General features: G+C 37.6%; 1 protein-coding gene across 1 annotated transcript in view; it reads right to left on the reverse strand.

Annotated features, from left to right (window-relative positions):
* Positions 1-14256, reverse strand: part of LOC139718692 (ATP-citrate synthase-like) — a 71703-nt gene that overhangs the window by 2126 nt on the left and 55321 nt on the right. Inside the window, exons 26-28 of the mRNA XM_071630151.1 lie at positions 13857-13970; positions 4593-4675; positions 1993-2069 (exon numbers count right to left, since the gene is read on the reverse strand). Of these exons, the coding sequence (XP_071486252.1) occupies positions 1993-2069; positions 4593-4675; positions 13857-13970 (274 nt within the window). The remainder of the gene's footprint in view (positions 1-1992; positions 2070-4592; positions 4676-13856; positions 13971-14256) is intronic.

Raw genomic sequence — 14256 nt, forward strand, 5'->3', positions numbered from 1 at the left:
CATCACAAAACCTTTACAATGGTGGAATAGTTCGATTCAAAAGGCTATAATTTCTAAAAGCATGCAATTTGGTGAAGATTTGAGGGCAAGCCAATCCTGGGAGATTTAAAAGGCAATGACATTAATGCATCTCATTTGCAGAAATTATTCAATCCTACCATTTTCTGAGCATGTTTGAGTTGAAAATTACACAACTTTCTCATTATTACCATGGTAACAACTGTCAAGGCAGCAGCATTGCCATTAGGTTTCAGGTTCACATTCCATCCAATATAGCTTTGCTACAAGACGAAGGTGTCACGCAGTCCAGGATTTCACAAAACAAATGTCATATGTTTCCCACTGTCCAACAGACACTGCCAAAACAAAATCTGTTCTAAACTAGCACACAGACTAGCGTGCTAAATGTGATGCTAAGACCATTCATAAATTATTTGATATGCAAAAGTAAAACGAAAGTGAAAGCTGCTCTATCATGAATGTGATATATCACATTGGTGCTGATTAACATTTAGTGGGAATCTACAGAGAACATTTGTCATGTAGAGACTGATAAACTATGATGAGAACTACAAAAGTAATTCAAATGTCATCAAGCCCACAAAGACAAGAATTATCTCTCATCAACTGATACCCTGCTATGTCTGACAAGTGGCCAGAATCTAAATTGTATTTCTCCGCTATGTACTGTTTTCTACTTATCCATCTGGATATCATTATCAAAAAAAAAAAAAGAAAACCAACTTATCAAATCATTATCAAAATGTGTTGCAAAGAGCTCAGCAAGATATGGCGGTGTGCATGGCCATGTCCAGGGCTACTGGCAGCCGTCTAGTGGGGCAGCGAACCAGGTAAGAGTCATGTTTGTCTCACTCACAAGAGGTTCTTAGTTCAAGTCCCCATGGAACCAGTGGACCCAGTGTTGTGTGTAGCTTGTCAATTTTTTTCTCTCTCTTTAAACCAATTCAAGATCACCCAAGTCAAAATACAGATGATATTGCACGCTTTGGTAATGACTGATTGTACGGGTCAAACTGGTTTGGTCTCTCCCTTTCAATATTCATGTGGAGTTTCCCTCTGAGGCCCCCAGAGGCGGTCGAAACAGTCCAGCAATCTGTCAGGAGTTCATACCCTCTTCTTGACTCATAATAAGCACATTACAAAACCCCAGTCAAGTAGTCAAGCTGGGCTCTCCCTTTATTCATGACGAGTTCCCCCGTTCTCGGGAGGTGGTCGAAACAGTCCAGGAATCCATCAGGAAACAACATGCTCTTCACTACTCATAATGAGATTTCAAAGCCCAGTCTAGTGGTCTGGGAGAATGTAACCGATACCAACCCACCTCACAGTACGGCCCCAATGATATGAGTAAGAACAAATCAGTGAGTGGTATCTTATTAATATTATGGTCGGGAACGCATCACTTCCGGTAGCTTGAGTGAAAACCGTACATGAGTGGAGCTTGAGTATAGTGAATGCAGTGCACACTAGCAGCGCAAAGTTCTACATGGTGATACAGACGACACAATATGGATTTCACAAACTTAAAGGACTGTTGGCATTCAGATTCCTCAATTTTCCATTCTTTTCTGTAATTTGTCAATAGAATTTCCTGTAGCTTTCAGAAATGTTAAGATGGACCACATCTGACAGTTTCACAGAATTTCAAAGCCGACTAATGAAGAAATTTAGAAAATTTCATCTCAAAAGTACACCGATCATGTGTTTGTTTTCACTCTAGCCGCCACTCTCCGTGACCCCATGTCACATATATGACCAGAGCCCCATTTCATAAAAAGTTAAAATGATAGCAACTCTTGCTGGAATGGCAATTGTCATATGATGGTAACAACAAGAATCCAGCTTCCTGATTGGCTGTTTCTATGGGAAGTTGCCATCCCAGCAAGAGTTGCTATCCTAACATCTTTTATGAAATGGGGTCCAGATGTGTCTGACCATGAGAATACAAGAAGAATAAGACATTTCACTCACCGATGAAGCCCATACTGCGCCCCAAGACGAACAGGCCGTTCAGCACACCGATGTCCACGTACTCATTGGCTTCCTCTCTGTTATGGATAGTTAGAGGTTATAAAGTGTTAGTCAATGAACCTTGTCTGATCCAAGTATCACTTTCCCCTCCCTCCCCCCTAAAAAAAAGAAAAAAAAAGCTTTTCTTGTTATTCCTAATATTTGCATTCATTGCATAAAAACATTTTTACTTGAGGGCGGGGAAGGAAATTAAGGTTTATATAAGTTTATATGTTTTGGTATGATTATGATACAGTCATGTAAGGCGCTTAGAAACTTTGTATTAAGCACGGTAAAAATATCAATTATCATTATTATCATTAAAGTTTCTAATGTTTCTACAATATGGAAAATATGGAAAATATATTTATCTGTGTCCTCATCTTTTTATTTTTATTTTTATTATGTTTTGTTTTGTTTTTTTGTTGTTTATTGTTAGGGGATGGGTGATTTCTACAAAGTTAAACATTTGAATGTTTGGCTCGAAATTTGAGACAGTTTTCATTCTCTATCTTTATCAACAGTATATCCATATTCTTGCTAGAGAGGTGCACTGCTGAACAAGAAAAACAATTTTGATCATGAATTATGTACATGTCTCTTTTTTTCTTCACATGAATCCCTGTCCCACCAGGGAGGTGTCTCTCTCATGAAAACTTTGCCCACACATTCAGGATATGATGATTTTCAGTAGTTCTTACAATTTAAATAATCATCAGGTGAGAATGATTAAGGTGCCTCAAATACTAAGGCTTTAGTGGCAACTGAATGCCCTTCTCATTCTCACCTGATGTACTCTCTTTTTCACCTGCATGGCATGAGTGTACTTAAAACAAATAATTTGACTATTCCTCTTGCTCATCACTTTAATATATAAATGTGTATTTTTTTTTTTCATTCTATCTCCCAGTAGAGTTTCAATACTTATTTTATCTCCGTCTCTTTGTTTTCTTTCCACTTCAACTCAAGTACTCTCATACTCATTTCTGTTTTTTGTTGGTTTGTTTTTTTTTTTGCTACACTTTACATCCGCATTCATTTATGTGCATTGTAATACCAAATCCTTCTCTTTCTCCTTTTTTCCTCCACACACTTCTTTCTGCTCCTACCTCCTCCCACTCTTTTATTCATCTTTTGTTCACCTTCTACTTCCATTCTATCGTGAAACTGAAATGAATGCAGCACACCTATGTTTCTGTTTTCCAGCTCTCATTACTTTCATCTACTACACCTATACACCTACACCTACACACACACACACCCAATGCTTAGCACTGAATTGTTCTTGAAATCTCTCGCCTCATCTTCTGTTTCTAATACACCCACACACACACACACACACACACGATTATCAACACTGAATATTGTTCTTGAAATCAACTGCCTCATCTTGCTTTCATTTTGCTATATCTACACCTCCACACAAACACTCAACACTGAAATGTTCTTGAAGTTGCTTGCCTCGTTTTCCTTCCACTTTTACTACACCTAAAAAAACACAAACACTCAACAGTGAATTGTACTTGTAGTTTCTTGCCTCTTCTTGCCTTTGTTTTCATTACACCTACACACACACAAACACTCAACACTGAACTGTTCCTGAAATCTCTTGCTTCATCTTCCTTTTGTTTGTACTACACCTACGAACACACGAACACTCAACACTGAATTGTCCTTAAAGTCACTTGCCTCATCTTGCTTTTGTTTCTGCTATGCCTACACACACACTACACAAACACTCAACACTGAATTGTCCTTAAAGTCACTTGCCTCATCTTGCTTTTGTTTCTGCTATGCCTACACACACACTACACAAACACTCAACACTTAATTGTCCTTAAAGTCACTTGCCTCATCTTGCTTTTGTTTCTGCTATGCCTACACACACACTACACAAACACTCAACACTGCATTGTTCTTGAAACCTCTTGCTTCCATTTCCTCTTCCTCTTCTCCAACATTCTTTTTCCACTTCAAAATCAATCTTGTGTTGTATCTCAAGTGGCATAACGTCGCTGGGGTGACAAAACCTCGTATCTCAAAAATGTCAAATGTTCAGGAGAGCGAAAAAACATGGCGGCCAAAGCACTATAAGTGAATGGGAAAGCCTTTCCTTTGACATGTCATGGTGGCTTCATTTTTGGAGTAAGACAGTTGGGATTTGGCCAAGACATCACTTGACCCATTATTTGACCATTGAGCTAAAAAAAATTTTTTTTGACATTTTTGAGATACGAGGTCTTGTCACCCCAGCAACGATAAATATGTGCATTCAACTTTCTTCCCTTTACTTTCACTAAAAAATCTTCCTGCTGTGTGTTTTCTTTTTGTCTGTGCATTCCATCTCTCTTCTCTCTCTCTCTCTCTCCTCCCAAGTCCCTTATTGCCTACAAGTCTGCATTTTTGCATTCTGACATACATGTATACCACAGCTGACATGAGTAAAACACTGAAGTGTTCACAATGTTTGAACAAGAGAGAGAGAGTGTGCAAATGATTGAGGGGGGGGGGGGGGGGGGGGGGGGGGGCTGAACACCACAAAAGATTTTGAGTGAGCTTACGGAGTGAAAGCGCCACAGTTCCTGAAGAGGTCCACCATGGCGACCCCGATCACACCGTCCACGTTCAGGATCAGGTTGGGTTTCTGGAGATGGTGAGAATGTCAGAAAGAAATACAAACAATAATATTAAAGTCTGTATGTTACAAAAAGTCACTCAGGGTCCTGTTTCATAAAGCTGTTCATAAAGTTACACATGACTTTACGAATGACTGGAATATGAAGTGCCAATATGTGTGCCCATTTTTTCCCCCTACATTTAAAAAAAGTACAACTGTATGTCAAGATTTCATCTATACTGGGACAAAAATACAATTTCAACTAAAAATGTGTATTAAAATGCAAACACAATCACTGTCATCTGCAAATTTCAACTTTAGCTATTGAGATTAACAATGATAAGGAAATCAACTTGGCTTGCCATGTTTTAAAAGTCGTTCGTAAAGACATGACAATGTAACTTTACCAACAGCTATATGATACAGGGCCCAGGGTATATATACACACTGCACCCATGGATGGCAAGGTGGCGTTGGTGGGAAGGGAATTTCAGACAAACTTTGCATGGGAGCCTGGAGCACTAGCTCTACAATGATTGAGACATACTATTCAACCCTTCAGCTCCTAGAGGTTCTTTGTCATGACAACCTCTGCTCACTGATGGAAGAAGAAGATTTCACACCTTGCATGGGTCCAGACCAGTTGATCAGGCATCTATTATTAAGATAACTTGCAGGGAAGGATGACACTGGGATTATGTGAACTGGGCAATACACACACTAACATTTTAACACAAACTAACATTTTCACACACCAACACCCCTACACACAAGCCAAATTCACACACATGAATTTACGGTTTTTGCAACGGTTTGCAAAAACTGATTTTCAACTAGAAATGTCACATGGCGACTGGTGTGCTTCCGCTATATCGCATTATTCTCCCAAAGGTCTGCAGTACATATTGCCAATGTGAGACAACAATTTCACATGATTGGTAAATAATTATTGAGCCTATCTGATAACTATACACAAATTTTCATGACAATACTTTGAGCCACTTTCAAAAAATGGAAAACATGTGAAATTTCAAATAGTATGATAAAAACTTCCAATAAAATTAAAAAAATCTTTTACTCTCACAGGTGTTTCTGACAAGCCTACAGGAAACTGCAGCTACTGGCAATTTAGCGATTCGCAAGGGGGAGGGGCAGTTCAGACGGTGACAAGTTAAAGGGAACGCAAACCCAAAGAACAATGTGCATTAAATGAAAGCATCAACATTAGTAGAACATATCAGTGAAAGTTTGAGGAAAATCGGACAATCGATGCAAAAGTTATGAATTTTTAAAGTTTTGGTGTTGGAACCACTGGATGAGGAGACTACTAGAGGTTATGACGTATGAGTGGACAACAATATACTATAAAGAACATGTAAAGAAAATTCCACAAAAATTCATTTTTCATGAAAATTACAAATTCCATCAACTTGATACTGACATATGTTAAGGGTAGCAATTATTCCCAATGCTTTCTGAAAGCGGTTAGTCAAGTGCTCTTTCATAATGCTAGAAAAATGATTTTTTTTTGGTTGCATTTTCTTTATATTTTCTTTGTATTGTTGTCCACTCATACGTCATAACCTCTAGTAGTGTCCTCAACCAGCGGTTCCAACACCACAATTTTGACAATTCATAACTTTTGCATCGATTGTCCGATTTTCCTCAAACTTTCACTGATGTGTTCTACTCATGTTGCTGCTTTCACTCAATCCACATTGCTCTTTGAGTTTGCGTTCCCTTTAAGGTTTACTGTGGGTAGCCCTCCTTTGCAAGTTCTTGCAATCTTTAAGATATTAAGACAAGACAAGAGGCTGTTACTTGGTATCATGATGAGAACAATACAGTTCAACTACAGGACACTATTAAAACGCTTCTTCCCAAGATCTCTTGCAGCATACATTTCAATGTGGCAGCAAATTGATTGCAAATATCACAACTTTACAAGTCTCCTGTTCACACAGTATGCACCGTTTCACACCAGTAGGTTAACCTTTTCCACCCACTCTATTGGGAGAGGACAAGAGTTCACGGCATACTGTAAAAGTGGATATATTCGTGCGACTAAATTTTTTGTGCTTGGCCCGATAAGAAGCGTTTCGCGTGTTTTTAATTACGCAGAATCAAGACATCAACTACTGGAACATATGGCAAGCAAAAATATTCACATGCTTTTATTTTTGTGCTAGTTTCAGGTTGCACATAATGCGCGAAAAAATTTCAACACTGCGAAAATTTTAACTGTTACAGTACATACTTTGACACACAGACTCTTGATGCTTGATCAAATTGACTACAGTAGACAATCATTGTCAGATCGAGGGATTACTCATCTCATGGCATTGTGTCGAAGAACCTCTTTATTACAGTTTGCTTTGTGACAACATACTACAAAGTACAGCAGGAACAAGGATTTAGAGAATAAATTGCAACTGATTGATTAAAAAAAAAATTTTTTGTAAGCATCTTCCGCTTCCAACAGACAAAACATTAGCCTTGCCCTCGCACATCAGCAGGGTCACACATGAGGAGACATCTTTAATAACCCTTTTTGTGCCACAGACTTTTGACAGTGTGTACAATGCTACGGGGTGTCCTGTGCCAATCTGCCCTCAAAGCACAGAAGGGATCCAGCTCACTTAACCTTCAGCTTGATGAAAAAAATCTACTGAACACATTCATGACGCAATTGTGAACTTTAGACCTCATGTAACACTCATTTGTTCAATACTTACATTAAAAAAAAAAAAACAGGGACAAGGTTATTGGAAGCACTATAGAATGGTGATCATTCAAACAAACACAAAAACATATCTAAGCTCCAAGCTCTGTGTTTTATCATATACTCCCACCCTAATTTTACGAGTGCCGCAACTTTGCCCTGAGCAGACTACAGAGAAATGTTGTAACATGAATAAGATACTCCATGTCTAGTACGGGTAGGCCCTAATTAAAGGCAAAGCAGCCTTCATCAAGTCTATCAAAGCTCCAAGCAGCCTTAGCCTTCATCAGCGACACTCTTAAGGTCAAATTCCTGTATATGTAATTCTCATGCAGACACACATCTTGCACATAATAGTAAACAAATAATAAAATACACATTGTCACTCATGTTTAGTATCTTTATAGTAGACCAACTCGTTTTACTCTAGTCCTGAATTCTGCAAGGGGGGTGGAAGGGTTATAAAATGCTCAAATTCCGCTCGGAGTTCCTTAAAACTGTTTTTACCTGGCAGTGAGCATTCCAGAGTTGGGTCTGGTATCAAAGGCTTATAAATAACTGGAGCAACTCCACTGCATACAAAAAAAAAAAAATAAATAATAAATAAATAGTTCTGTTTATATTTTCTTAACATTTTTGTTCTGCTGTGACATCATGAACTGTAGTACATTTCTTATCCAGCGATGGTGGCTCCAAAACTTTATCAATTCATAACTTTTTAACAGACGGTTAGATTTTCTTCACATTTTGTTGATGTGTTCAACTAATATTGCTGCATTTACTCAATCCACATGTGTACATACTTTGGGGAAACTTCCCCTTTAAATTAGAATTCCTAACCCTATGCTATGCAGCCCGACCTGGATACATCATAACAATCAATGTCTGGATGTGTCCACATGTTGGTTTAATCTACAAACTCTACAGTAAGACAAGGAAAAAGAGAAAATCATGCCATACTGTCTGCCCATTGATGATAACATTTATACTCGGGTACTTCCTAGTTTCATATTCATCAATGACTTCTGAGCAGGGCAGTTGTCTACTGTGTAGCAGACTCAATATCCAAGGAAAGAAAGAAGATCCTGTTAAAGAGCAGCACTAGCACAAGAGAAGCTTTGTTGTGTAAGAGTTGAACCCTCCACTCACTTTTGGTCCATAGATGAAGCTGTCCCTCACATATCCCTTTTCTCTTTTCGGAATGCTCCGGGGGAATTTCTGACATAGCACGGATGTGAAAATGACTTCCAATATTAGTTTCGTTGATAATGATGACTAATAGAACATTAATTAGTGAACATGTTTTTAAAATCTGTTATCATTAATTATGATAACAAGTCAATTTCAAAGCATTTTAACCTACACGAAACTCTACAATCTGATTGACCACTAGTTTTTTTCAAAAAGGTTTCTTATTATGCAATTTGCGAAAAAAAGAAAGAAAGTTCTGCTGAAATGTTGGTCTAGTTGATGCAAAATTTACAATGATCCGAATGGATATGCCAGGTTTATGTAATATTTTCCTCAAAATGTAATCATGTCTTATTTTTGTTCTTATCTATATTTGCTCCAGTAAGATAAAGGGAAAAAATCAACAAGCTATTCTCCCCTCCACCCCCTCCCCCATATCACTGCTTAAATCTAAAATAAACATTGTGAAAATGCAGAATGGAGCTCCAACTTAGAATGAGGAAGAGAAGAAGGTTTATTGGGACTCCATACAGGGTTCAAGTTTGACCTGAATAAATTGGTTAAAGTCACCCACCAATTAAAAGAGGTAGTGATCTCATCATCTTCAAACTCTCCTATTGGTTTAAAGTACACAAAAATCACAGTTACAAAAAGAAGAAAAAAAGTTTTTGGTGTATGAGTTAGCCAACTGCTGCAACATCATTCCCCCTTAAAGTCAATATACTACTACAAAAATATGAGTCAAAGCATACAACTTTATTCTTTATCTATTTTACATCAACATTTAGCAAAGAATTCTGAACAGGTCAATGAGAAAGTAACGAGGTGATGATAATTATCATCACTTAATCATCATCTTTAGAACAAATCATGATGAAAGCTCTATCACTGTTGGTTTGATTTTACCCTATTCACTATTAAAGACCAACTTGAATATGGCATGAAATTCCACCTAAAAGGGGCATTCTAGATGAGTTATAAAAATTTCACATCATGCAGTACATGAAGAGATAGTGTCATGTATGGATTTGTAGAATCTGTTGTGGTTCCTGATCAGTTAAACTAATACTCTGAAAAAAAAAAACCAAAACATAATGCTAGTACGCTGAACAAGGATGACGACATACAGCATAGGAGGCTCACATAGTTTAGTTATGGAGCAACATTATTCCATTACAATATCACCATTTATTTTGCTTCTTTGAGCACTCAATCATGCATTTTAATGTGATGCTCCTATGGCATCATTGTCATTTGTCATGAATTTTGAAAACATTCTTATTTCTCATCCTAGTCACTACAAATTCTGAAACTCTAAAACCCAGTATAACCAGTTTATAGATGTTCAAATGCACAAGTCTAAAAAACATCTAGAGGTCTCTTTTAAAGGTAAAACTCAGAACATGGATGTAAAGGTATTGAAGAGTGAGCAAAATATACATATTTCTTGATACATGTGAATTTTTACAGATTATTGAAAATGATGTGAAATTTGGCTTGCCTTTCTGACTGACTACCACAATCTCCTACAGACAAGGTGTCTCACACTCCCAAAAGAGTGAAAACCCCCAAAATATGGGCATACAAATGATCAGACTGCCAAGCAATTAATCCACCAATCCATCAAACAACTTCAAATTCTGGGCAACCCACAGGGGCAGAAAAGATAATTTTGCAACGTCAGCCTGAATTTTCATTGCCCTGCACTGCTGCTGATTTCAAGATAAGACAACTTCACAGTCAGCTTGGCTCGTTGCCATCAGAGTAACAACATACTTACTTTTTTTTAAAGAAAAATGGATAAAACACGATTCCCACCTTTTTTTTTTTAGTCTTTGAATATGAGCTAGAAAATAAACAAGGTCATGTAAACTTTGAAGATCTCTTTGATATTAAAGTGGCATGGGACATCCTGTTTCGGAACGCCTGTTAACACTTTAAAGTGCAGAAAGAGGAACACGATGGTAATCACTTACACCGTCATACTGTGAAGAAACTTCTCCTGCGGGTTTTTTTCAACATTTCAAAACAAATCACTGGAGTATTCACCACTAACCGCATCCCACACCCAGGAGAGACACAAAATGAGGCCTGATTTCAAGATAGCCAGAACGCTGCTTCTTGCATGTCTCTATCATATCTAATGAACATCATCTTGAATGAAATCAAAAAGATTAATAAAACAGAGGGATGAAGATGTGACAAAAAAAATTTAATCATTTGTCTTCCTCTGTACAAATGTATTTGTAAGATTGCCACTGCTGATCTATACTTTAACAAACATGTTGGAAAAAGGAACCAGTGGGATTTGAACCTATCATCTACTGCTTTCTGGGTAGTAACACTACCACTAGCCTATCCCTTGTTGCCGGCAGTGACACGATGAACTTGGTACAATTACCCAGGTTCTGAAATTCGAGTCGACGGCAGACAAGGCTTACTGAATGAAATCAAGAGATTATTAAGGCAGAGGGGTGAAGATGTGCCATGAAAGATTTTGGGCATGAATTTGTCTCCCTCTGTAACAAATGTATTTGTACAATCACAACTGCAGATCTAGAGCTATATCATCTTCTTGTGCACTGTACAGCATGACTTCATAAATGTAAACAAAGACTATGAAAAGTATTTTTAGGCCACGCAAAGGCAAGTTTCGATCAGCATGCCAGGCTCTGAAAATCTATTTCCAGTAGTCGTGACAACAAAATGACATCATATGTACCCTCAGATATTAGGTATTAATCACATTTTGCCCCCAGGACTGCAAAGTTTCTTCATTTTCTAACCTAAACATGAGTAACAAAATTCAAACATGCAATGAAAATGATCTCAAAACAATATTTCTGTCATGATTGTGCAATATAAAGATATGACTCAGCAAATGGGTGAACAAAAACACATTTGTAAAGTTGACTTTACAGTGTAAACACACATATATCAACTATTAGGCATAGATAGAAGGGTAATTACCTGCTACAGAAGAGAGATGTAATTGACAGCATATGAACTCTTAGTTCACAATCTGTCGATTCATGAAATGATTAAATCATTAGATTTCCATGTGAAACAAGACAAGGTGGTTTGATAACACATAATAAGCTGCACTGTTAGACTGTTACAGGTCTTTAATGAGGACCAATTTTATGAAGTGATTTATGATTCACAAGCCAGTATTTACATTGACTGAAATTGTACTTTACAAAGTTGCTCTATTTTTGTGTGCATGACACACACAAGCACTGAGGACTTAACTCTAACCTAAGAATACAGAACAGTCTAAGTACTAAACGCAACAGCAGAACTGTCAAAATTTCTGTGTAAATGGTACATTGTAAAAATATAATCTTGCATAATACTGAAACGAAATCACCGAAGGGGACTGCAAAGGAATACATGTGTTTCTCGGTATTTCAACTCTCTATAAAAGTACATGCTACTGAAATGTCTACAGCATGGCTATGACTTCTGTGAAGCAAAAGCCAAGAAATAATCAATGGTATTTATAGAATATATCTAGTGCAGGTGTGTATGAATTCTGTGAACAACTTTCATCTGTTTGTGCGCTATCATTACACAAGGGCGTTCAATGTGTGTTGTTTTTATATCATCGGGTCCACTATATGTATTATAGCGCAGCATCGGCTGCACACACGCGCAGTAGTTGCGACTGGGTGCATGCAGGCACCAGCTACTGTACATCTGACTACCAGGTACACCTTATATCCATTGCATTGAGTGATGTGCAGTTACAATGCATCACAAATAGTGGTGTCCTTGGAGTTGGCAGGAGTTTGGAGACCAAAAAAAAAAGTTGTTTATAATGTTTGTTTCATATTGAGCCATACTATACTGTACTAGGCTTCAATGTGTTAAAAGTCTTACACGGACTACTTCTCTTCATATTCTTAATGGCAGCAACAAACTGGGACAGACTACCGTTACTCTCGGGTTTGGATCATCACAGCTGTACGGTCACAATAACCCTTTCCTGGCAACAACCAAAACAAAATTTTATGTCTCAACCACATGCTCATTCTTCTCATGTATATCATGCCTCGTAAGATTTCACTCACATTTCCGTTGATTTCGGTTTTGATGCTTTTGCATACCGTAAATCGTAAGTTTCTCCCAGGGGTTTTTCTTCTAGCCTTGAAAACTCTTTCATCTATCCTTCCCTTCTTCACAAGATCACCCTTCAAACAAAGGACTCAAAGTACCTCAGACCATCCCCCCCCCAAAAAAAAAAAAATAATAATACACACACACACACACAAGGCAGCACCAGAGAACAACACTTACTGTGTTGACTACAACTACTTAATAGGTTAACTATGGCACAGGGAAAGAATGTTTTAATGACACTTTCACCAAAAGATACGTGTGGATAAAGTGAATGCAGCAATATTAGTAGAACATTTCAGCGAAGATTGTGGAAAAGTGGACAATCTATTCAAAAGTTATGGATTTTTAAAGTTTCGGTGTCACCATCGCTGGATGAGAATGAAGACTACAACAGTTTGTGCCATCACTGCAGGGCAACGATGTTAAGCAAATATACTGAGAATTCCACAAAATTTCATTTTCATGAAAAGTATACATTACCTCGACTTGTTACTGCCACATGTTAGGGGTAATAATGTTCCTCCTGCTTTCTCAAAGAGCTAAGTCAAGTGCTCTTTCATTTTGCTAGAAATATGAAAATATATTGAATTTTGCTTATATTTTCTTTAAATCGTTGTCCTGCATCGACTTCAGAAACAGCTGTAGTCTTCTGATCTAGCGATGGCTGCACTGAAACTTCAAAAATGCTTATCTTTGAATGGATTGTCCAATTTTCCTCAAACTTTCACTCATGTGTTCTACTAATATTGCTGCATTCACTCAATTCTTCCTTTCCTTTTCTTTTGTCTTTTTCCCTCGCACTTAGTAACATTGTATTAAGTGCTTTGCAAATGTTACATGTTATTATTATTATCATTATTATTATTATTATTATTATTATTATCATTATTACTGTTGTTGCTGTTGTCGTCATCGTCATCATCATCGTCATTACCATCATCATTACCATCGTCATTACCATCGTCATTACCATCATTATCATCATCATCGTCATCATCATTGTCATTACCATCGTCATTACCATCGTCATTACCATCATCATTACCATCGTCATTACCACCATCATCATCATCATTACCATCACCATCATCATCATCATCATCATTATCATTATTATTATCATCATCACATAGATTTTGGTGAACTTGTCCTTTAAAAGTCAGCACAGCTCACCTTTGCAGTGGTAATCTTTTCCACTTCCAGGGCATAGTTGAGGAGGGGGAGGGCGGGGAAGTTTTTCTTAGCAAACTCTCTCAGGATCACCACCCTCTGGTCTGGATTATTCAGCTGCAAAAAGATGGAAGAGAGGACTGGAATAACTACCCAAACTTCATCTTTGCATGCTGCAGATATTCAATATGATGGTTGGGATTCTCAAATGGTGTGGGGGGGGGGGGGGGGGGCTTTTCTATCTGTTTGTAGAAACATGAAGATGTTTATTTCAAATTAATGGAATTCTTGTGTTGAGTTGTTTTTATTACAAATCTGTGGGGGGGGGGGTAGCTTTCTACTCTTTCTGTGAGAACATAAAGAAAAAAGTTGATTTCTTTTTATTTCAAAGAGCCTACTGCAG

This window comes from Diadema antillarum, unplaced genomic scaffold (genome assembly GCF_040938485.1).
Source record: "Diadema antillarum isolate AM-2024a unplaced genomic scaffold, OU_Dant_1.0 scf00000099, whole genome shotgun sequence".
Classification (NCBI taxonomy): Eukaryota; Metazoa; Echinodermata; class Echinoidea; order Diadematoida; family Diadematidae; genus Diadema; species Diadema antillarum.